We start from the raw sequence: 23,832 nt of genomic DNA on the forward strand, positions 1-23,832 counted from the left end.
CATTATGTATGAAAACGATGGCTAATGAGTTAGATAGCAAATTATCAATTTGTTTATTAAGTTTGAAGATTTCATAAGAGTTCAATTAAAACATATTATTTTATAAAGTCCAATAGGAACGTTATAAATAGGATTTGGTTTTTTGTCTCCAGATTGATTGGCCGATGTAAACGATTACCACAAGGCATAACCCATATATCATTATATAGAATATTTGTTTTTGCCAACGCCATTTTACATAATCTCTCCAATTTGTAAATCTATTGCGATATTGATGGTCCAACTCGAACTGACTTCTATGAGGAAATAGGGATAAATAGAAATCCTCCAGCAGATGGCGAATCAATTCATTTTCTTCTTCGTACTTTGGATCTAGGTTATCGTTGATGCAATTAAACTTCCTGCAAAATACAACACAGAAAAATGGTATCTTTGAGTTCTATACCCTTCCAATCATACAGTAATAAGTAGCTCGAACAAACGTGTACCTTGGATTCCTTCTAATTCCATCTAAAGCATCGACAACCTCCGTTACGTTCGATGAGAGCATCATAAAATTATTAAACGTATTTCGCTTTGAGTTCACTTTATACTTATACTTGGGCCTCGTACCAAAATTTAGTTGTAACGCTTCAACCAACGGTAAACATTGCTTAACTAAGACCTTGGACACGGTAGGCTAAGAGGGAATTAGTATGAGTGAAAAGTTGTTAACCTAATTTTGCATTCCTAGCCATCTTACCAAATGAGAATCTTCGTATCGTTCGTATAAAACAGTAGTATGTCGCTTGTGGGCAAAGTCTTCGTATTTATATTCGGGAGATTGACTACAGTTTTGAATTACACCTTCAAAAAAACGAACTGCGGACCAATCTAAAGGCAACGGGAAGATTTTTGACAAAAACGTTCTTATTTCTCTATCGGACCATGTAAGCGAATGATCTGTGTCGAACTCATCGAATATATTGTCTATGGTTTCATTGTAGGTTTCTTCCATTAGGAATGAGTAATACAGAAAAGCAAATTGAAGGTCATTAGGAGCGCGAAATCTATGGGTTGCTGTTGTTAATATTTCTTGGGAAAACTTTTTTTGCATTGCTTCTATGATTGTCTTCTCCAGTAGGAAACCGACGTGACTGATTACGTGACGGGCCTTAAACCCATATCGGCGATTTAGAAGCATGTTTGTATATATTAGAGATTGGGAAAAGTGTTCACTTGTTTTTTGCAAGGATCTCACATTGTTAGCAAATTTCGGTATAAGTGGTACGTTCTTTGATTGCTGGTTGTGGAGCCGCTTGTTGTAATTATCGACAAGTGTTTTCATGTCAAGCTTTCGTGTTAAATTATAGCTATGCAGGATATCCCAAAAACGTTTTATTCCAATATTTTTAGTTGTTGTCCTGACATTTCTGAACAGGATTGTGCCTTCAGATTTTTTTCCTCTACGTTCGATGGTATGCAGTAAGCCTCTGCGTTGCACATAATCATCACCATCGGTACAATCACCTCCATCATATTGGCATTCCGAAATGTTACAGTTTTGGTCACATGTCTTATCTCCAATATACGTCCACGGACAGTTTTGAGAACACTCTGGGACAAGCCATGCTTGGAATATGCGCGTCCCTTCCGAATCGGTGTAGAGATCTTCCGGATATAGATGAGAGCCCAGGAAGATATCATCATTTAAGTATAGAAATCGATTCGATAAATTTGGTATACGATGTATAAATGTTTCTATAGCTGCACTGGAGAAAACTGGCAGCCATTGAATGTTTGGTGTCAAAAACTCATGTGTTACAATGGTTATCCGTTCATTTGTCAAATCTAGCCAATGTGGAATTTGCATTCGACAACATCTTAAATATGTTTACATTGTTGTTGTTACTATGGTTTGGCTTTGAATCATTAACAATGGCGCCGTTCTCAGTTGTGTTGGCCACTGTGTGTACCAGGTCAGTAACCAATTTGCTTATGCGATCGCATTCTAAGCTGTTATAAAACCAGAAGCCTCGGATACGGGATCTTTCGTTGCGATATAGCAGGAAAGGAGCCTGTGCCTGCAGCTCTAGGTGCGGTGTTATGGGTTCCACAAACGATGTTGTATTTAAGCGGTTATTAATGAAAATACTGTGAAACGGTTGCGCATTGCGGCTATATATGAAGAACGCTCCTTCGACGTCTGTTTTCTCCCATTCATTCTGCTCTGAGTCGAATATATAAAATGCCACGTGAGAAGACGTGTCTACAATGTCCTTTGCATAAGGATCGACCTTCTTGATAGCAGCCAGATTCATACGAGTTTTACTTTTATCTGCCATCATGTTTACTGCTACTCTCAAAGCGCTGCGATATTGCTCACGTGTAGCGATGTTGTCCCTGAAAGGATCTAAAAATGTTAATCAAGAAATATGTGCGAATAACTTTGCAATATTTGTTAAGCTATGCGTTCACCAGCACCCTACACAAAATAAGGTATGCGATGAACTTTAAATCGATTCCAATAGCCATAAAGAAAAAAAAAAAACTTCAAAACACCGGGAGAGAAATAGAAAAATTCCACTGGAATTTGTGACTGGACACATATTACACATAACGTCGCATTTTGTACAGATTTCCTGGGTAAGCACGAAGAGAGTCCATGTCTATGGTCTGGCTGAATTAATAAATTAATATTTAGTACAGAGTTCGGAAATTTAATCTGTTTGCGATCCTTCACACAAACAAATACATTGATTCTCCCATGAATGTTACATGTTTTTCAAATGGCCTAGGCACGTTTCAAAATCTGGCACGAAGCACAACTTGTAAAGGTCGTATGGCTCCGTATTGTTGCTGATGCTGAATTGGTCAGGAAAGGAAATACAACATTCATTTAATTTATGGGAAGTCAAAAATTTGGGCATGGACACGGCGAGAATTTCTAAACTCCAAACATACACACACATTGTTTCCGAAATGAAAATTGTGCCAACTCTATTGCACCCACACACTACCAAACTGCATACTCACTTTTATGAATCGTCGCAATGAATTCTAGCAGCAAAACAAATGGATATTTATTTGGAATTATGTCTGAAATCTTCCACAGGCCTAATAGAGTAGTGTCGTTCTAAAACTAGCTAGTTCAAATGAACTATTGTCCATGTAATGAACTATCGGAACTATATCCAGCTCTTTCGTTGTTCAACTAGTTTCTATGGTTCACAATGGTTCCTTCAGTTCGTTTACCGGTCTTACACCGTTCATTTGCTGTTAACTGAAAATCTCCAATGCAAGATGGCATGGTAGAAGAATACAGGTAGTCGCATCGGCACAGCTTCAGAGACAATGAACTGTCAAACCAATTTTGAATGAAAAATGCTTCAAATTCGTAAAAAAATGTTGAAGAACAACTTCCGATTGGCGTCGCATAAGAAAACGTATAAACAAAAATGTACTTATTTTTGACAAAAAAATATAAAGCTTTTGACATATCAATGTTCCCAAACGTTGATACATCTACGTTTATTCCTTTACCATTGCAAGATGGGGTATATTTAACTTTCGGTTTTAACACCTCAGACCCCATTAGGTATTTTTTGTATACCCTCCATATACATAGTTGCACTCATGGGACAATAAGAAAGGTTCCTCAATTTCAAAGAAATTAGAAAAATACAACTCTGTACTGGAGTCTTATAGAGTCAAAGGCTTTTAAATTTGCAACAAAATTTTGGAGGGTGTATTATGTTTGTCATTCCAACTGTAACTGATCAGCATAAGATTCGATTTTGCCATGTCCGTCCTTCCATCTGTTGTAATCACGCTAGAGTTCAACGTCATGTGATAGAAACTCAATTTACACATAGGCACATAGATAGCGTGGAATTTTTTCTGCAGTCCGATCAAGTGCTAAGATAGGCTGTATCGGTCAACGTGTTTGTATAGTATACCTATATTTGGTATATTGATTTTAGCCACACTTTTTAATGTAATAGTCTAAAATTCGGTATTTAGAGTTTATATTGGGGTTACATCCTGTGGCAGAACGACATTACGAAAGCTTACATTTTCTTTCAAGATTTGACGTAAGCCTCAACAATCGGTACCGGTGGTGCGATTCTTTTTGAAATCTTACACTCACAAAAAGTTCCTGGAAGGTTCGGCTCCAATTAGTTATATGTTAAGGTCCATTTACACTAATACAAAACTATTTCGAAAAGTCGAATATATTAGAAGTTGTTTTTAAAGTCGATACTGAAATCTTTTATTTCAATTTGGGAGGAACTTTCTTTTCGAAGAATATGCCACATCATATTAAAGTTGTGGTATCGAAACAGCTTTGAAATAACCCGGAACCAAATTCTCTCGATATGTTCGATATGCAAGAATTTAGCTTCTCATTATGTATGAAAACGATGGCTAATGAGTTAGATAGCAAATTATCAATTTGTTTATTAAGTTTGAAGATTTCATAAGAGTTCAATTAAAACATATTATTTTATAAAGTCCAATAGGAACGTTATAAATAGGATTTGGTTTTTTGTCTCCAGATTGATTGGCCGATGTAAACGATTACCACAAGGCATAACCCATATATCATTATATAGAATATTTGTTTTTGCCAACGCCATTTTACATAATCTCTCCAATTTGTAACTCGAACTGACTTCTATGAGGAAATAGGGATAAATAGAAATCCTCCAGCAGATGGCGAATCAATTCATTTTCTTCTTCGTACTTTGGATCTAGGTTATCGTTGATGCAATTAAACTTCCTGCAAAATACAACACAGAAAAATGGTATCTTTGAGTTCTATACCCTTCCAATCATACAGTAATAAGTAGCTCGAACAAACGTGTACCTTGGATTCCTTCTAATTCCATCTAAAGCATCGACAACCTCCGTTACGTTCGATGAGAGCATCATAAAATTATTAAACGTATTTCGCTTTGAGTTCACTTTATACTTATACTTGGGCCTCGTACCAAAATTTAGTTGTAACGCTTCAACCAACGGTAAACATTGCTTAACTAAGACCTTGGACACGGTAGGCTAAGAGGGAATTAGTATGAGTGAAAAGTTGTTAACCTAATTTTGCATTCCTAGCCATCTTACCAAATGAGAATCTTCGTATCGTTCGTATAAAACAGTAGTATGTCGCTTGTGGGCAAAGTCTTCGTATTTATATTCGGGAGATTGACTACAGTTTTGAATTACACCTTCAAAAAAACGAACTGCGGACCAATCTAAAGGCAACGGGAAGATTTTTGACAAAAACGTTCTTATTTCTCTATCGGACCATGTAAGCGAATGATCTGTGTCGAACTCATCGAATATATTGTCTATGGTTTCATTGTAGGTTTCTTCCATTAGGAATGAGTAATACAGAAAAGCAAATTGAAGGTCATTAGGAGCGCGAAATCTATGGGTTGCTGTTGTTAATATTTCTTGGGAAAACTTTTTTTGCATTGCTTCTATGATTGTCTTCTCCAGTAGGAAACCGACGTGACTGATTACGTGACGGGCCTTAAACCCATATCGGCGATTTAGAAGCATGTTTGTATATATTAGAGATTGGGAAAAGTGTTCACTTGTTTTTTGCAAGGATCTCACATTGTTAGCAAATTTCGGTATAAGTGGTACGTTCTTTGATTGCTGGTTGTGGAGCCGCTTGTTGTAATTATCGACAAGTGTTTTCATGTCAAGCTTTCGTGTTAAATTATAGCTATGCAGGATATCCCAAAAACGTTTTATTCCAATATTTTTAGTTGTTGTCCTGACATTTCTGAACAGGATTGTGCCTTCAGATTTTTTTCCTCTACGTTCGATGGTATGCAGTAAGCCTCTGCGTTGCACATAATCATCACCATCGGTACAATCACCTCCATCATATTGGCATTCCGAAATGTTACAGTTTTGGTCACATGTCTTATCTCCAATATACGTCCACGGACAGTTTTGAGAACACTCTGGGACAAGCCATGCTTGGAATATGCGCGTCCCTTCCGAATCGGTGTAGAGATCTTCCGGATATAGATGAGAGCCCAGGAAGATATCATCATTTAAGTATAGAAATCGATTCGATAAATTTGGTATACGATGTATAAATGTTTCTATAGCTGCACTGGAGAAAACTGGCAGCCATTGAATGTTTGGTGTCAAAAACTCATGTGTTACAATGGTTATCCGTTCATTTGTCAAATCTAGCCAATGTGGAATTTGCATTCGACAACATCTTAAATATGTTTACATTGTTGTTGTTACTATGGTTTGGCTTTGAATCATTAACAATGGCGCCGTTCTCAGTTGTGTTGGCCACTGTGTGTACCAGGTCAGTAACCAATTTGCTTATGCGATCGCATTCTAAGCTGTTATAAAACCAGAAGCCTCGGATACGGGATCTTTCGTTGCGATATAGCAGGAAAGGAGCCTGTGCCTGCAGCTCTAGGTGCGGTGTTATGGGTTCCACAAACGATGTTGTATTTAAGCGGTTATTAATGAAAATACTGTGAAACGGTTGCGCATTGCGGCTATATATGAAGAACGCTCCTTCGACGTCTGTTTTCTCCCATTCATTCTGCTCTGAGTCGAATATATAAAATGCCACGTGAGAAGACGTGTCTACAATGTCCTTTGCATAAGGATCGACCTTCTTGATAGCAGCCAGATTCATACGAGTTTTACTTTTATCTGCCATCATGTTTACTGCTACTCTCAAAGCGCTGCGATATTGCTCACGTGTAGCGATGTTGTCCCTGAAAGGATCTAAAAATGTTAATCAAGAAATATGTGCGAATAACTTTGCAATATTTGTTAAGCTATGCGTTCACCAGCACCCTACACAAAATAAGGTATGCGATGAACTTTAAATCGATTCCAATAGCCATAAAGAAAAAAAAAAACTTCAAAACACCGGGAGAGAAATAGAAAAATTCCACTGGAATTTGTGACTGGACACATATTACACATAACGTCGCATTTTGTACAGATTTCCTGGGTAAGCACGAAGAGAGTCCATGTCTATGGTCTGGCTGAATTAATAAATTAATATTTAGTACAGAGTTCGGAAATTTAATCTGTTTGCGATCCTTCACACAAACAAATACATTGATTCTCCCATGAATGTTACATGTTTTTCAAATGGCCTAGGCACGTTTCAAAATCTGGCACGAAGCACAACTTGTAAAGGTCGTATGGCTCCGTATTGTTGCTGATGCTGAATTGGTCAGGAAAGGAAATACAACATTCATTTAATTTATGGGAAGTCAAAAATTTGGGCATGGACACGGCGAGAATTTCTAAACTCCAAACATACACACACATTGTTTCCGAAATGAAAATTGTGCCAACTCTATTGCACCCACACACTACCAAACTGCATACTCACTTTTATGAATCGTCGCAATGAATTCTAGCAGCAAAACAAATGGATATTTATTTGGAATTATGTCTGAAATCTTCCACAGGCCTAATAGAGTAGTGTCGTTCTAAAACTAGCTAGTTCAAATGAACTATTGTCCATGTAATGAACTATCGGAACTATATCCAGCTCTTTCGTTGTTCAACTAGTTTCTATGGTTCACAATGGTTCCTTCAGTTCGTTTACCGGTCTTACACCGTTCATTTGCTGTTAACTGAAAATCTCCAATGCAAGATGGCATGGTAGAAGAATACAGGTAGTCGCATCGGCACAGCTTCAGAGACAATGAACTGTCAAACCAATTTTGAATGAAAAATGCTTCAAATTCGTAAAAAAATGTTGAAGAACAACTTCCGATTGGCGTCGCATAAGAAAACGTATAAACAAAAATGTACTTATTTTTGACAAAAAAATATAAAGCTTTTGACATATCAATGTTCCCAAACGTTGATACATCTACGTTTATTCCTTTACCATTGCAAGATGGGGTATATTTAACTTTCGGTTTTAACACCTCAGACCCCATTAGGTATTTTTTGTATACCCTCCATATACATAGTTGCACTCATGGGACAATAAGAAAGGTTCCTCAATTTCAAAGAAATTAGAAAAATACAACTCTGTACTGGAGTCTTATAGAGTCAAAGGCTTTTAAATTTGCAACAAAATTTTGGAGGGTGTATTATGTTTGTCATTCCAACTGTAACTGATCAGCATAAGATTCGATTTTGCCATGTCCGTCCTTCCATCTGTTGTAATCACGCTAGAGTTCAACGTCATGTGATAGAAACTCAATTTACACATAGGCACATAGATAGCGTGGAATTTTTTCTGCAGTCCGATCAAGTGCTAAGATAGGCTGTATCGGTCAACGTGTTTGTATAGTATACCTATATTTGGTATATTGATTTTAGCCACACTTTTTAATGTAATAGTCTAAAATTCGGTATTTAGAGTTTATATTGGGGTTACATCCTGTGGCAGAACGACATTACGAAAGCTTACATTTTCTTTCAAGATTTGACGTAAGCCTCAACAATCGGTACCGGTGGTGCGATTCTTTTTGAAATCTTACACTCACAAAAAGTTCCTGGAAGGTTCGGCTCCAATTAGTTATATGTTAAGGTCCATTTACACTAATACAAAACTATTTCGAAAAGTCGAATATATTAGAAGTTGTTTTTAAAGTCGATACTGAAATCTTTTATTTCAATTTGGGAGGAACTTTCTTTTCGAAGAATATGCCACATCATATTAAAGTTGTGGTATCGAAACAGCTTTGAAATAACCCGGAACCAAATTCTCTCGATATGTTCGATATGCAAGAATTTAGCTTCTCATTATGTATGAAAACGATGGCTAATGAGTTAGATAGCAAATTATCAATTTGTTTATTAAGTTTGAAGATTTCATAAGAGTTCAATTAAAACATATTATTTTATAAAGTCCAATAGGAACGTTATAAATAGGATTTGGTTTTTTGTCTCCAGATTGATTGGCCGATGTAAACGATTACCACAAGGCATAACCCATATATCATTATATAGAATATTTGTTTTTGCCAACGCCATTTTACATAATCTCTCCAATTTGTAAATCTATTGCGATATTGATGGTCCAACTCGAACTGACTTCTATGAGGAAATAGGGATAAATAGAAATCCTCCAGCAGATGGCGAATCAATTCATTTTCTTCTTCGTACTTTGGATCTAGGTTATCGTTGATGCAATTAAACTTCCTGCAAAATACAACACAGAAAAATGGTATCTTTGAGTTCTATACCCTTCCAATCATACAGTAATAAGTAGCTCGAACAAACGTGTACCTTGGATTCCTTCTAATTCCATCTAAAGCATCGACAACCTCCGTTACGTTCGATGAGAGCATCATAAAATTATTAAACGTATTTCGCTTTGAGTTCACTTTATACTTATACTTGGGCCTCGTACCAAAATTTAGTTGTAACGCTTCAACCAACGGTAAACATTGCTTAACTAAGACCTTGGACACGGTAGGCTAAGAGGGAATTAGTATGAGTGAAAAGTTGTTAACCTAATTTTGCATTCCTAGCCATCTTACCAAATGAGAATCTTCGTATCGTTCGTATAAAACAGTAGTATGTCGCTTGTGGGCAAAGTCTTCGTATTTATATTCGGGAGATTGACTACAGTTTTGAATTACACCTTCAAAAAAACGAACTGCGGACCAATCTAAAGGCAACGGGAAGATTTTTGACAAAAACGTTCTTATTTCTCTATCGGACCATGTAAGCGAATGATCTGTGTCGAACTCATCGAATATATTGTCTATGGTTTCATTGTAGGTTTCTTCCATTAGGAATGAGTAATACAGAAAAGCAAATTGAAGGTCATTAGGAGCGCGAAATCTATGGGTTGCTGTTGTTAATATTTCTTGGGAAAACTTTTTTTGCATTGCTTCTATGATTGTCTTCTCCAGTAGGAAACCGACGTGACTGATTACGTGACGGGCCTTAAACCCATATCGGCGATTTAGAAGCATGTTTGTATATATTAGAGATTGGGAAAAGTGTTCACTTGTTTTTTGCAAGGATCTCACATTGTTAGCAAATTTCGGTATAAGTGGTACGTTCTTTGATTGCTGGTTGTGGAGCCGCTTGTTGTAATTATCGACAAGTGTTTCCATGTCAAGCTTTCGTGTTAAATTATAGCTATGCAGGATATCCCAAAAACGTTTTATTCCAATATTTTTAGTTGTTGTCCTGACATTTCTGAACAGGATTGTGCCTTCAGATTTTTTTCCTCTACGTTCGATGGTATGCAGTAAGCCTCTGCGTTGCACATAATCATCACCATCGGTACAATCACCTCCATCATATTGGCATTCCGAAATGTTACAGTTTTGGTCACATGTCTTATCTCCAATATACGTCCACGGACAGTTTTGAGAACACTCTGGGACAAGCCATGCTTGGAATATGCGCGTCCCTTCCGAATCGGTGTAGAGATCTTCCGGATATAGATGAGAGCCCAGGAAGATATCATCATTTAAGTATAGAAATCGATTCGATAAATTTGGTATACGATGTATAAATGTTTCTATAGCTGCACTGGAGAAAACTGGCAGCCATTGAATGTTTGGTGTCAAAAACTCATGTGTTACAATGGTTATCCGTTCATTTGTCAAATCTAGCCAATGTGGAATTTGCATTCGACAACATCTTAAATATGTTTACATTGTTGTTGTTACTATGGTTTGGCTTTGAATCATTAACAATGGCGCCGTTCTCAGTTGTGTTGGCCACTGTGTGTACCAGGTCAGTAACCAATTTGCTTATGCGATCGCATTCTAAGCTGTTATAAAACCAGAAGCCTCGGATACGGGATCTTTCGTTGCGATATAGCAGGAAAGGAGCCTGTGCCTGCAGCTCTAGGTGCGGTGTTATGGGTTCCACAAACGATGTTGTATTTAAGCGGTTATTAATGAAAATACTGTGAAACGGTTGCGCATTGCGGCTATATATGAAGAACGCTCCTTCGACGTCTGTTTTCTCCCATTCATTCTGCTCTGAGTCGAATATATAAAATGCCACGTGAGAAGACGTGTCTACAATGTCCTTTGCATAAGGATCGACCTTCTTGATAGCAGCCAGATTCATACGAGTTTTACTTTTATCTGCCATCATGTTTACTGCTACTCTCAAAGCGCTGCGATATTGCTCACGTGTAGCGATGTTGTCCCTGAAAGGATCTAAAAATGTTAATCAAGAAATATGTGCGAATAACTTTGCAATATTTGTTAAGCTATGCGTTCACCAGCACCCTACACAAAATAAGGTATGCGATGAACTTTAAATCGATTCCAATAGCCATAAAGAAAAAAAAAAACTTCAAAACACCGGGAGAGAAATAGAAAAATTCCACTGGAATTTGTGACTGGACACATATTACACATAACGTCGCATTTTGTACAGATTTCCTGGGTAAGCACGAAGAGAGTCCATGTCTATGGTCTGGCTGAATTAATAAATTAATATTTAGTACAGAGTTCGGAAATTTAATCTGTTTGCGATCCTTCACACAAACAAATACATTGATTCTCCCATGAATGTTACATGTTTTTCAAATGGCCTAGGCACGTTTCAAAATCTGGCACGAAGCACAACTTGTAAAGGTCGTATGGCTCCGTATTGTTGCTGATGCTGAATTGGTCAGGAAAGGAAATACAACATTCATTTAATTTATGGGAAGTCAAAAATTTGGGCATGGACACGGCGAGAATTTCTAAACTCCAAACATACACACACATTGTTTCCGAAATGAAAATTGTGCCAACTCTATTGCACCCACACACTACCAAACTGCATACTCACTTTTATGAATCGTCGCAATGAATTCTAGCAGCAAAACAAATGGATATTTTATTTGGAATTATGTCTGAAATCTTCCACAGGCCTAATAGAGTAGTGTCGTTCTAAAACTAGCTAGTTCAAATGAACTATTGTCCATGTAATGAACTATCGGAACTATATCCAGCTCTTTCGTTGTTCAACTAGTTTCTATGGTTCACAATGGTTCCTTCAGTTCGTTTACCGGTCTTACACCGTTCATTTGCTGTTAACTGAAAATCTCCAATGCAAGATGGCATGGTAGAAGAATACAGGTAGTCGCATCGGCACAGCTTCAGAGACAATGAACTGTCAAACCAATTTTGAATGAAAAATGCTTCAAATTCGTAAAAAAATGTTGAAGAACAACTTCCGATTGGCGTCGCATAAGAAAACGTATAAACAAAAATGTACTTATTTTTGACAAAAAAATATAAAGCTTTTGACATATCAATGTTCCCAAACGTTGATACATCTACGTTTATTCCTTTACCATTGCAAGATGGGGTATATTTAACTTTCGGTTTTAACACCTCAGACCCCATTAGGTATTTTTTGTATACCCTCCATATACATAGTTGCACTCATGGGACAATAAGAAAGGTTCCTCAATTTCAAAGAAATTAGAAAAATACAACTCTGTACTGGAGTCTTATAGAGTCAAAGGCTTTTAAATTTGCAACAAAATTTTGGAGGGTGTATTATGTTTGTCATTCCAACTGTAACTGATCAGCATAAGATTCGATTTTGCCATGTCCGTCCTTCCATCTGTTGTAATCACGCTAGAGTTCAACGTCATGTGATAGAAACTCAATTTACACATAGGCACATAGATAGCGTGGAATTTTTTCTGCAGTCCGATCAAGTGCTAAGATAGGCTGTATCGGTCAACGTGTTTGTATAGTATACCTATATTTGGTATATTGATTTTAGCCACACTTTTTAATGTAATAGTCTAAAATTCGGTATTTAGAGTTTATATTGGGGTTACATCCTGTGGCAGAACGACATTACGAAAGCTTACATTTTCTTTCAAGATTTGACGTAAGCCTCAACAATCGGTACCGGTGGTGCGATTCTTTTTGAAATCTTACACTCACAAAAAGTTCCTGGAAGGTTCGGCTCCAATTAGTTATATGTTAAGGTCCATTTACACTAATACAAAACTATTTCGAAAAGTCGAATATATTAGAAGTTGTTTTTAAAGTCGATACTGAAATCTTTTATTTCAATTTGGGAGGAACTTTCTTTTCAAAGAATATGCCACATCATATTAAAGTTGTGGTATCGAAACAGCTTTGAAATAACCCGGAACCAAATTCTCTCGATATGTTCGATATGCAAGAATTTAGCTTCTCATTATGTATGAAAACGATGGCTAATGAGTTAGATAGCAAATTATCAATTTGTTTATTAAGTTTGAAGATTTCATAAGAGTTCAATTAAAACATATTATTTTATAAAGTCCAATAGGAACGTTATAAATAGGATTTGGTTTTTTGTCTCCAGATTGATTGGCCGATGTAAACGATTACCACAAGGCATAACCCATATATCATTATATAGAATATTTGTTTTTGCCAACGCCATTTTACATAATCTCTCCAATTTGTAAATCTATTGCGATATTGATGGTCCAACTCGAACTGACTTCTATGAGGAAATAGGGATAAATAGAAATCCTCCAGCAGATGGCGAATCAATTCATTTTCTTCTTCGTACTTTGGATCTAGGTTATCGTTGATGCAATTAAACTTCCTGCAAAATACAACACAGAAAAATGGTATCTTTGAGTTCTATACCCTTCCAATCATACAGTAATAAGTAGCTCGAACAAACGTGTACCTTGGATTCCTTCTAATTCCATCTAAAGCATCGACAACCTCCGTTACGTTCGATGAGAGCATCATAAAATTATTAAACGTATTTCGCTTTGAGTTCACTTTATACTTATACTTGGGCCTCGTACCAAAATTTAGTTGTAACGCTTCAACCAACGGTAAACATTGCTTAACTAAGACCTTGGACACGGTAGGCTAAGAGGGAATTAGTATGAGTGAAAAGTTGTTAACCTAATTTTGCATTCCTAGCCATCTTACCAAATGAGAATCTTCGTATCGTTCGTATAAAACAGTAGTATGTCGCTTGTGGGCAAAGTCTTCGTATTTATATTCGGGAGATTGACTACAGTTTTGAATTACACCTTCAAAAAAACGAACTGCGGACCAATCTAAAGGCAACGGGAAGATTTTTGACAAAAACGTTCTTATTTCTCTATCGGACCATGTAAGCGAATGATCTGTGTCGAACTCATCGAATATATTGTCTATGGTTTCATTGTAGGTTTCTTCCATTAGGAATGAGTAATACAGAAAAGCAAATTGAAGGTCATTAGGAGCGCGAAATCTATGGGTTGCTGTTGTTAATATTTCTTGGGAAAACTTTTTTTGCATTGCTTCTATGATTGTCTTCTCCAGTAGGAAACCGACGTGACTGATTACGTGACGGGCCTTAAACCCATATCGGCGATTTAGAAGCATGTTTGTATATATTAGAGATTGGGAAAAGTGTTCACTTGTTTTTTGCAAGGATCTCACATTGTTAGCAAATTTCGGTATAAGTGGTACGTTCTTTGATTGCTGGTTGTGGAGCCGCTTGTTGTAATTATCGACAAGTGTTTTCATGTCAAGCTTTCGTGTTAAATTATAGCTATGCAGGATATCCCAAAAACGTTTTATTCCAATATTTTTAGTTGTTGTCCTGACATTTCTGAACAGGATTGTGCCTTCAGATTTTTTTCCTCTACGTTCGATGGTATGCAGTAAGCCTCTGCGTTGCACATAATCATCACCATCGGTACAATCACCTCCATCATATTGGCATTCCGAAATGTTACAGTTTTGGTCACATGTCTTATCTCCAATATACGTCCACGGACAGTTTTGAGAACACTCTGGGACAAGCCATGCTTGGAATATGCGCGTCCCTTCCGAATCGGTGTAGAGATCTTCCGGATATAGATGAGAGCCCAGGAAGATATCATCATTTAAGTATAGAAATCGATTCGATAAATTTGGTATACGATGTATAAATGTTTCTATAGCTGCACTGGAGAAAACTGGCAGCCATTGAATGTTTGGTGTCAAAAACTCATGTGTTACAATGGTTATCCGTTCATTTGTCAAATCTAGCCAATGTGGAATTTGCATTCGACAACATCTTAAATATGTTTACATTGTTGTTGTTACTATGGTTTGGCTTTGAATCATTAACAATGGCGCCGTTCTCAGTTGTGTTGGCCACTGTGTGTACCAGGTCAGTAACCAATTTGCTTATGCGATCGCATTCTAAGCTGTTATAAAACCAGAAGCCTCGGATACGGGATCTTTCGTTGCGATATAGCAGGAAAGGAGCCTGTGCCTGCAGCTCTAGGTGCGGTGTTATGGGTTCCACAAACGATGTTGTATTTAAGCGGTTATTAATGAAAATACTGTGAAACGGTTGCGCATTGCGGCTATATATGAAGAACGCTCCTTCGACGTCTGTTTTCTCCCATTCATTCTGCTCTGAGTCGAATATATAAAATGCCACGTGAGAAGACGTGTCTACAATGTCCTTTGCATAAGGATCGACCTTCTTGATAGCAGCCAGATTCATACGAGTTTTACTTTTATCTGCCATCATGTTTACTGCTACTCTCAAAGCGCTGCGATATTGCTCACGTGTAGCGATGTTGTCCCTGAAAGGATCTAAAAATGTTAATCAAGAAATATGTGCGAATAACTTTGCAATATTTGTTAAGCTATGCGTTCACCAGCACCCTACACAAAATAAGGTATGCGATGAACTTTAAATCGATTCCAATAGCCATAAAGAAAAAAAAAAAACTTCAAAACACCGGGAGAGAAATAGAAAAATTCCACTGGAATTTGTGACTGGACACATATTACACATAACGTCGCATTTTGTACAGATTTCCTGGGTAAGCACGAAGAGAGTCCATGTCTATGGTCTGGCTGAATTAATAAATTAATATTTAGTACAGAGTTCGGAAATTTAATCTGTTTGCGATCCTTCACACAAACAAATACATTGATTCTCCCATGAATGTTACATGTTTTTCAAATGGCCTAGGCACGTTTCAAAATCTGGCACGAAGCACAACTTGTAAAGGTCGTATGGCTCCGTATTGTTGCTGATGCTGAATTGGTCAGGAAAGGAAATACAACATTCATTTAATTTATGGGAAGTCAAAAATTTGGGCATGGACACGGCGAGAATTTCTAAACTCCAAACATACACACACATTGTTTCCGAAATGAAAATTGTGCCAACTCTATTGCACCCACACACTACCAAACTGCATACTCACTTTTATGAATCGTCGCAATGAATTCTAGCAGCAAAACAAATGGATATTTATTTGGAATTATGTCTGAAATCTTCCACAGGCCTAATAGAGTAGTGTCGTTCTAAAACTAGCTAGTTCAAATGAACTATTGTCCATGTAATGAACTATCGGAACTATATCCAGCTCTTTCGTTGTTCAACTAGTTTCTATGGTTCACAATGGTTCCTTCAGTTCGTTTACCGGTCTTACACCGTTCATTTGCTGTTAACTGAAAATCTCCAATGCAAGATGGCATGGTAGAAGAATACAGGTAGTCGCATCGGCACAGCTTCAGAGACAATGAACTGTCAAACCAATTTTGAATGAAAAATGCTTCAAATTCGTAAAAAAATGTTGAAGAACAACTTCCGATTGGCGTCGCATAAGAAAACGTATAAACAAAAATGTACTTATTTTTGACAAAAAATATAAAGCTTTTGACATATCAATGTTCCCAAACGTTGATACATCTACGTTTATTCCTTTACCATTGCAAGATGGGGTATATTTAACTTTCGGTTTTAACACCTCAGACCCCATTAGGTATTTTTTGTATACCCTCCATATACATAGTTGCACTCATGGGACAATAAGAAAGGTTCCTCAATTTCAAAGAAATTAGAAAAATACAACTCTGTACTGGAGTCTTATAGAGTCAAAGGCTTTTAAATTTGCAACAAAATTTTGGAGGGTGTATTATGTTTGTCATTCCAACTGTAACTGATCAGCATAAGATTCGATTTTGCCATGTCCGTCCTTCCATCTGTTGTAATCACGCTAGAGTTCAACGTCATGTGATAGAAACTCAATTTACACATAGGCACATAGATAGCGTGGAATTTTTTCTGCAGTCCGATCAAGTGCTAAGATAGGCTGTATCGGTCAACGTGTTTGTATAGTATACCTATATTTGGTATATTGATTTTAGCCACACTTTTTAATGTAATAGTCTAAAATTCGGTATTTAGAGTTTATATTGGGGTTACATCCTGTGGCAGAACGACATTACGAAAGCTTACATTTTCTTTCAAGATTTGACGTAAGCCTCAACAATCGGTACCGGTGGTGCGATTCTTTTTGAAATCTTACACTCACAAAAAGTTCCTGGAAGGTTCGGCTCCAATTAGTTATATGTTAAGGTCCATTTACACTAATACAAAACTATTTCGAAAAGTCGAATATATTAGAAGTTGTTTTTAAAGTCGATACTGAAATCTTTTATTTCAATTTGGGAGGAACTTTCTTTTCGAAGAATATGCCACATCATATTAAAGTTGTGGTATCGAAACAGCTTTGAAATAACCCGGAACCAAATTCTCTCGATATGTTCGATATGCAAGAATTTAGCTTCTCATTATGTATGAAAACGATGGCTAATGAGTTAGATAGCAAATTATCAATTTGTTTATTAAGTTTGAAGATTTCATAAGAGTTCAATTAAAACATATTATTTTATAAAGTCCAATAGGAACGTTATAAATAGGATTTGGTTTTTTGTCTCCAGATTGATTGGCCGATGTAAACGATTACCACAAGGCATAACCCATATATCATTATATAGAATATTTGTTTTTGCCAACGCCATTTTACATAATCTCTCCAATTTGTAAATCTATTGCGATATTGATGGTCCAACTCGAACTGACTTCTATGAGGAAATAGGGATAAATAGAAATCCTCCAGCAGATGGCGAATCAATTCATTTTCTTCTTCGTACTTTGGATCTAGGTTATCGTTGATGCAATTAAACTTCCTGCAAAATACAACACAGAAAAATGGTATCTTTGAGTTCTATACCCTTCCAATCATACAGTAATAAGTAGCTCGAACAAACGTGTACCTTGGATTCCTTCTAATTCCATCTAAAGCATCGACAACCTCCGTTACGTTCGATGAGAGCATCATAAAATTATTAAACGTATTTCGCTTTGAGTTCACTTTATACTTATACTTGGGCCTCGTACCAAAATTTAGTTGTAACGCTTCAACCAACGGTAAACATTGCTTAACTAAGACCTTGGACACGGTAGGCTAAGAGGGAATTAGTATGAGTGAAAAGTTGTTAACCTAATTTTGCATTCCTAGCCATCTTACCAAATGAGAATCTTCGTATCGTTCGTATAAAACAGTAGTATGTCGCTTGTGGGCAAAGTCTTCGTATTTATATTCGGGAGATTGACTACAGTTTTGAATTACACCTTCAAAAAAACGAACTGCGGACCAATCTAAAGGCAACGGGAAGATTTTTGACAAAAACGTTCTTATTTCTCTATCGGACCATGTAAGCGAATGATCTGTGTCGAACTCATCGAATATATTGTCTATGGTTTCATTGTAGGTTTCTTCCATTAGGAATGAGTAATACAGAAAAGCAAATTGAAGGTCATTAGGAGCGCGAAATCTATGGGTTGCTGTTGTTAATATTTCTTGGGAAAACTTTTTTTGCATTGCTTCTATGATTGTCTTCTCCAGTAGGAAACCGACGTGACTGATTACGTGACGGGCCTTAAACCCATATCGGCGATTTAGAAGCATGTTTGTATATATTAGAGATTGGGAAAAGTGTTCACTTGTTTTTTGCAAGGATCTCACATTGTTAGCAAATTTCGGTATAAGTGGTACGTTCTTTGATTGCTGGTTGTGGAGCCGCTTGTTGTAATTATCGACAAGTGTTTTCATGTCAAGCTTTCGTGTTAAATTATAGCTATGCAGGATATCCCAAAAACGTTTTATTCCAATATTTTTAGTTGTTGTCCTGACATTTCTGAACAGGATTGTGCCTTCAGATTTTTTTCCTCTACGTTCGATGGTATGCAGTAAGCCTCTGCGTTGCACATAATCATCACCATCGGTACAATCACCTCCATCATATTGGCATTCCGAAATGTTACAGTTTTGGTCACATGTCTTATCTCCAATATACGTCCACGGACAGTTTTGAGAACACTCTGGGACAAGCCATGCTTGGAATATGCGCGTCCCTTCCGAATCGGTGTAGAGATCTTCCGGATATAGATGAGAGCCCAGGAAGATATCATCATTTAAGTATAGAAATCGATTCGATAAATTTGGTATACGATGTATAAATGTTTCTATAGCTGCACTGGAGAAAACTGGCAGCCATTGAATGTTTGGTGTCAAAAACTCATGTGTTACAATGGTTATCCGTTCATTTGTCAAATCTAGCCAATGGGGAATTTGACCATTTGTAACGATGTATATATGTCTTATCCAAGGAGCATATTTCTCCAAGGAACGCAGAGAATATCTTAACTCGTTTTTGTCATCAAATCTATTTTTCTCATAGCTCTGGCTGTACTGCGTTATTGCTTTTTGAAATAATGGATCGCTTCCATTAACCCACGTATAAACCACATCCATTGGTTCACAAGCCGATGGTCTTGGGCTGTGTGTGTCAAATTTCTGCAATTTTTAGACATTAGTACAAACTCATAAACATTTACCACCATTATCACCTTTTGATACATGAGGAATAGTGTAATTAGAAGCGACAAAGCCGATATTTTCCAGATGCGCTTCCTAAGAAGTCGCGCAAAGTATTGTAATGTTCGTCTTATATGCATGATTTGGACTCAGCATGCTACGCCACCATTATATGTCCTCCAATAATCAGCCAAATGGTGTGGGAACGGAATTTTAGATTAGATATAGAGTTACAGAATTTCTGTCCCAATTTTCATTTCCATTTTGAACAACACCCTTTTCGATGGTAAGCTAGGACATGAAAATGCAAGTTCTTAACGACGAATATTAATTCATTTGCATATCTTACCTTCAATATGAGTAAAGATTGTCTGTCTCTTATTGATGGCAACTTTGATTCAATCCGATTTCCCATCAATATTACAATATTTACTCATGCATAGTTTGAGACAATCACAACTTTTGACTGCCATTGTTAATAACCCTATGTCGCACTCAAAACAAGAAGCGTCTCGTGCGGATTTTAGGGTCGATTTGTCACCACACGAAATCACATGTTAAAAGTATTTCATTATAATTGAAATTATGTAGTTGTAATTGATGTTATATAATTAAGTTTTCCAAGTATTTTATGTGTGTTTTTCTTGGAGGACGGTCTCTGGTGGGAAACCAAAATAAAAGACGTCCTCAACGAAACAAATATGAAGGCAAAAAAGTAATACCAGGTAAAAATAAACATAAAGCAAAATCACCGAGAACTCTACTGTTTACGAATGAGTGTAATGCATAAGGTCGAGAACTCAGTTCTTTTAGAAGGAGACATGGCGAAAACGCAATCAGCTGGTTTTATAGATTCCGCCATTTTCACTAATTCCTGCATTCATTCTGGCAATCCCCTGCTGGCAATGCCTCTATATCCAATCATTCTAGCAATGCATCTAAATCTTTTCATTCTGGCAATTCCACAGTATATTACAACTCTGTGTTTTGACATAAATATCAATAAATATGGCAATCATCGCTCTGTCATCACATGACTGATTCAAGATCATATGAATACGAAGAAATTTTCATTGTTGGGACCGTGTAGATCGACGTCGTTTTTTTTTTCTTATGGGACAGAAGTGTACTTAATTGTGTTTTTATTTTTTTTTTCAAAGGATACAATTCCATTTTCTATTAGTTTTCAGTTCCTAAATACTCATTAAATTTTGTGGGAATATCGGAGTTGTCGGGAAAAGAGGAAACTAAAGAGAAAAGAACGACATGATGAAGTATGTGGCTGCGCTTTTGTGTCTTTTGAGTTTGGCATTAGCTGAACAAGCACCCGTGTTTCTGTGGGGCGTCAACAGGTACTTGAAGGTGTCTCAATATTGCATGAAATTATACTAATCATTATTTCCATTATTTGTTTTATGAAGTGAGGCTAAGCCTGCCTTGACAACTGTACCCAAATCGGAATTTGCTGACATTATTTCTTCGCAGAAAAAAGATAACACATTGATAGTGTTTCTCGAAAATGGCGTAAGTAGAAAGTCTTTCTTTATATATCCATTGTTGCGACCAGTGTTAGTATTTTCGGAAAGTATACAAATTAAAATTAAATAGTTTTATTAATGTTTATCATAGTTGATATATTTCCGTCCAAACAATTGTAAAAAGGCTATGATCCACTTTGTTTGTTTGGATCGTAAGGTCCGTTCTTCATAAAAACGAGATTGCGTTACAATGTAAAAGTGCAAATAGACATGAATTATTAACAGTTAGTACCAAAACGGTTACTTGTGTTGTTAAAGATATACGTATTATGGAGATTTTGTGAGAATTAAAAACGTTGATCATTTTACTTATTTTTCTCCCTCCACAGTTAACCACCAAAGATTTTTCGTGCACCAACGAACTTACATCGAAATCTTGCTATGCCCATTTGCAAGAAGTTCCCGAAAAAAATTTCTACTCTTCAGTGGAAGACCCAGTTGACGCATTGAAATCGATTGGAGAATATGAATACAATTCGGTCGATTCCACGGGAAAACTGAGCAACAATTTCGATTTGAACGATGGAAAAATAGTTTTTGTAACTTTTGATGATTCATCAGATTCGAGCCGTGCTGCTTGCTTGGAATCTCATGGTAATATATATGAAATCAAGCAACCGGAAACCCAATTTTTCTAAATTTATTTTTACGTTGCAGATTCGATCATTACATCGATTTCCAAACAGCTTAATGGTAAAGCTATTTTCATGTACACGACTGCCCCACAAACATCCCCAGTAGCTTTGAAGCGTGAACGTCGCGATGCCACCGATAGCAATGGTGTTGTCTTCCAAAGCGGTGCCGATTTGTTACTGTATTACACCTCACTTACCGTAGTAAACAGCAAAGACCAGAGTACTACCACTTTGACGCCCACTTCAATGACTGTGACCAAAACGAATGCAACAGCATTGTCAGTGACCTTAACATCTACCCCATCATTGACTTTCGACGTGACCCTATCTGGTGGATATTTCTTTATGACTAATGTCAAATGGGATAATATCTTGTTCCGTAGTAACGACGTCTATGCCCCCACTGACTTCTCTTACTACTGTGGAAATTTAACTCTCAATGGAAAAGGCACCGCTGAAGAACCCAGTACATACTCGTTGCATTGGAATTCATTACAGTTCCAAGCACCTTTCGGAAGCACCACAGATGAGAAATTTGTCTTTGGAGACGCCTGGCACTGTGTTGGTTTCTTCACCGGAGGGATCTTATCAGGTCTATTGATTGTAGCTTTGCTCTTAACAATTACGTTTGTGGGTGTTTGCTGGATGATGGATATCAACACCATGGACAGGTTTGATGATCCCAAAGGAAAAACCATCACAATTAATGCCAGCGAGTAAGGCATATAAGAGTGCCCACATATGTTTTAATTCATTCCCTAATCCACATTTTCCTTCTTTACCCTATCTAAAATTGTATAAAAACGTTATTGAGTGTGTGTGTTTTTGTTTGCGACAGTATCTTTGCATTTAAATTTGTCCAGCATCCTTAATTTAAATGCAGACAAATTGTCGCATTTAATAAAACATTTAGTAAAATGATGTCAGGTTTATTCGGAAGGTTTGGCGGTGGTTAGTTGTGAAAAAGCGCCAATCTCTTTCTAATGAGTATTTCGAAAATTGTCTATTTGTTGTATTATTTTTATTATTAGAATTGTTAAGCTAACAAATAAAGAATGGTTGTTCGACTATTTCGTGTTGTCTGAGTCATTTACACAGTTGCTAAGTCGCCACAGGTTTATATTACAGTGGAATATAATTCTCAAGGTGAACCGACGTCGCAATGGTACTTTCATGCACCTTGCCAGAAACGCCCTTCGGAACAAAATACAATGAATTCGTTCTATATGTTATCTTAAATGCGCTAATAGCAGTCATTGAATCGACCAAACAATCCAACTGAAAAGGAGATGCATTACCGCGGACAAAACATCATCGTTGAATTCATATGCTCATCCACTACCTGAAAAGCTACATTGTTTAGCAATGCTTTGGATTTCAGCCAATTATTGTACCATATATTCAGCGGATCAATTTTTTTGCAAAAAAAAAAAAAATGAAAGATGGGTACAATTCTTGTGAAAAAATATAAAAAAAACTAAAATTATTTCCATACATTGTTCTCAGAGAAAAAAACTACGGGAACACTTTACAATCAAAATGATCATTTAGCATTGTCGTTGACGTAGTCGATGTACAGACAAATAAGTCAAGAGACCTTAACAAAAAACTTAGAATTTTTCGAAGGAGATTTGTTAGCGCTGCCGCGCTTTCGCTAACTCAATTCGAACGTACTTGATAAGATTATTTCTTCGCCTACATCAAGGTATATTTACCAGGTGACACTGTAATGCCAGATGTTGTTTATCTTTACTCTCATAAAATCAATTTTTAAATTAAAAATAAACAATAAATATTTCTTTGTTTATTTCTATATCGAGGCGAGCTTAATGATCTGAAATTTGTAGTAAAAGGGAAAGCAAGCCGTAGTGGTCAGTTTGTGATAGCTTCTATCTGGATTTCCTTTTCTCTGCAAATATAAAATCATTAAACCCGTATCGAAATAAATCAAAAACATAAATAAATGAAATCTCCGCCTTAACAAGGCAAACAAAAATGTCTATTTAGACACAGAAATACTAATACTAGGAAGTCAATGCAATTTCAATAG

General features: G+C 36.8%; 6 protein-coding genes across 10 annotated transcripts; 1 reads left to right on the forward strand and 5 right to left on the reverse strand.

Moving 5' to 3' along the window:
* Positions 1-29: 29 nt before the first annotated feature.
* On the reverse strand, positions 30-3,177 carry LOC131806615 (N-acetylglucosamine-1-phosphotransferase subunits alpha/beta-like). 2 transcript variants are annotated; one of them, XM_059131012.1, is made up of 4 exons: positions 3,016-3,177; positions 743-2,382; positions 489-679; positions 30-401 (listed from the first exon to the last, which is right to left on the reverse strand). In XM_059131012.1, the coding sequence occupies exons 2-4, from the start codon at positions 1,850-1,852 to the stop codon at positions 122-124; spliced, it is 1,581 nt and encodes a 526-aa protein (XP_058986995.1). In that variant the 5' UTR covers positions 1,853-2,382; positions 3,016-3,177; the 3' UTR covers positions 30-121. The 2 variants fall into 2 exon arrangements, with proteins under 2 accessions (XP_058986995.1, XP_058986994.1); XM_059131011.1 differs by having other exon boundaries at positions 743-2,392; positions 3,016-3,144.
* A 1,342-nt stretch (positions 3,178-4,519) lies between these two features.
* On the reverse strand, positions 4,520-7,369 carry LOC131806616 (N-acetylglucosamine-1-phosphotransferase subunits alpha/beta-like). Its single transcript, XM_059131018.1, has 3 exons — positions 5,104-7,369; positions 4,850-5,040; positions 4,520-4,762 (listed from the first exon to the last, which is right to left on the reverse strand). Exons 1-3 carry the CDS (start codon positions 6,211-6,213, stop codon positions 4,621-4,623), a joined length of 1,443 nt encoding a protein of 480 aa, XP_058987001.1. The 5' UTR covers positions 6,214-7,369; the 3' UTR covers positions 4,520-4,620.
* Positions 7,370-8,775: 1,406 nt separating this feature from the next.
* On the reverse strand, positions 8,776-11,870 carry LOC131806619 (N-acetylglucosamine-1-phosphotransferase subunits alpha/beta-like). Of its 2 annotated transcripts, none has more exons than XM_059131023.1 (4): positions 11,761-11,870; positions 9,489-11,138; positions 9,235-9,425; positions 8,776-9,147 (listed from the first exon to the last, which is right to left on the reverse strand). In XM_059131023.1, the coding sequence occupies exons 2-4, from the start codon at positions 10,596-10,598 to the stop codon at positions 8,868-8,870; spliced, it is 1,581 nt and encodes a 526-aa protein (XP_058987006.1). In that variant the 5' UTR covers positions 10,599-11,138; positions 11,761-11,870; the 3' UTR covers positions 8,776-8,867. The 2 variants fall into 2 exon arrangements, with proteins under 2 accessions (XP_058987006.1, XP_058987007.1); XM_059131024.1 differs by having other exon boundaries at positions 9,489-11,128; positions 11,761-11,854.
* Positions 11,871-13,161: 1,291 nt separating this feature from the next.
* On the reverse strand, positions 13,162-16,309 carry LOC131806614 (N-acetylglucosamine-1-phosphotransferase subunits alpha/beta-like). Of its 2 annotated transcripts, none has more exons than XM_059131010.1 (4): positions 16,148-16,309; positions 13,875-15,514; positions 13,621-13,811; positions 13,162-13,533 (listed from the first exon to the last, which is right to left on the reverse strand). In XM_059131010.1, the coding sequence occupies exons 2-4, from the start codon at positions 14,982-14,984 to the stop codon at positions 13,254-13,256; spliced, it is 1,581 nt and encodes a 526-aa protein (XP_058986993.1). In that variant the 5' UTR covers positions 14,985-15,514; positions 16,148-16,309; the 3' UTR covers positions 13,162-13,253. The 2 variants fall into 2 exon arrangements, with proteins under 2 accessions (XP_058986993.1, XP_058986992.1); XM_059131009.1 differs by having other exon boundaries at positions 13,875-15,524; positions 16,148-16,276.
* Positions 16,310-17,546: 1,237 nt separating this feature from the next.
* LOC105262536 (N-acetylglucosamine-1-phosphotransferase subunits alpha/beta) lies at positions 17,547-20,485 on the reverse strand. The gene is made up of 5 exons (XM_059130845.1): positions 19,959-20,485; positions 19,642-19,900; positions 18,260-19,588; positions 18,006-18,196; positions 17,547-17,918 (listed from the first exon to the last, which is right to left on the reverse strand). The coding sequence occupies exons 2-5, from the start codon at positions 19,747-19,749 to the stop codon at positions 17,639-17,641; spliced, it is 1,908 nt and encodes a 635-aa protein (XP_058986828.1). The 5' UTR covers positions 19,750-19,900; positions 19,959-20,485; the 3' UTR covers positions 17,547-17,638.
* A 96-nt stretch (positions 20,486-20,581) lies between these two features.
* On the forward strand, positions 20,582-22,852 carry LOC101899781 (V-type proton ATPase subunit S1). Of its 2 annotated transcripts, XM_005176368.4 has the most exons (5): positions 20,582-20,735; positions 20,793-20,961; positions 21,031-21,133; positions 21,477-21,741; positions 21,805-22,852. In XM_005176368.4, exons 2-5 carry the CDS (start codon positions 20,876-20,878, stop codon positions 22,500-22,502), a joined length of 1,152 nt encoding a protein of 383 aa, XP_005176425.1. In that variant the 5' UTR covers positions 20,582-20,735; positions 20,793-20,875; the 3' UTR covers positions 22,503-22,852. The 2 variants fall into 2 exon arrangements, with proteins under 2 accessions (XP_005176425.1, XP_058986829.1); XM_059130846.1 differs by having other exon boundaries at positions 20,682-20,961.
* The last annotated feature ends 980 nt before the right edge of the window (positions 22,853-23,832 follow it).

The sequence above is a fragment of the Musca domestica genome, unplaced genomic scaffold (assembly GCF_030504385.1).
Source record: "Musca domestica strain aabys unplaced genomic scaffold, Musca_domestica.polishedcontigs.V.1.1 8, whole genome shotgun sequence".
Lineage (NCBI taxonomy): Eukaryota > Metazoa > Arthropoda > Insecta > Diptera > Muscidae > Musca > Musca domestica.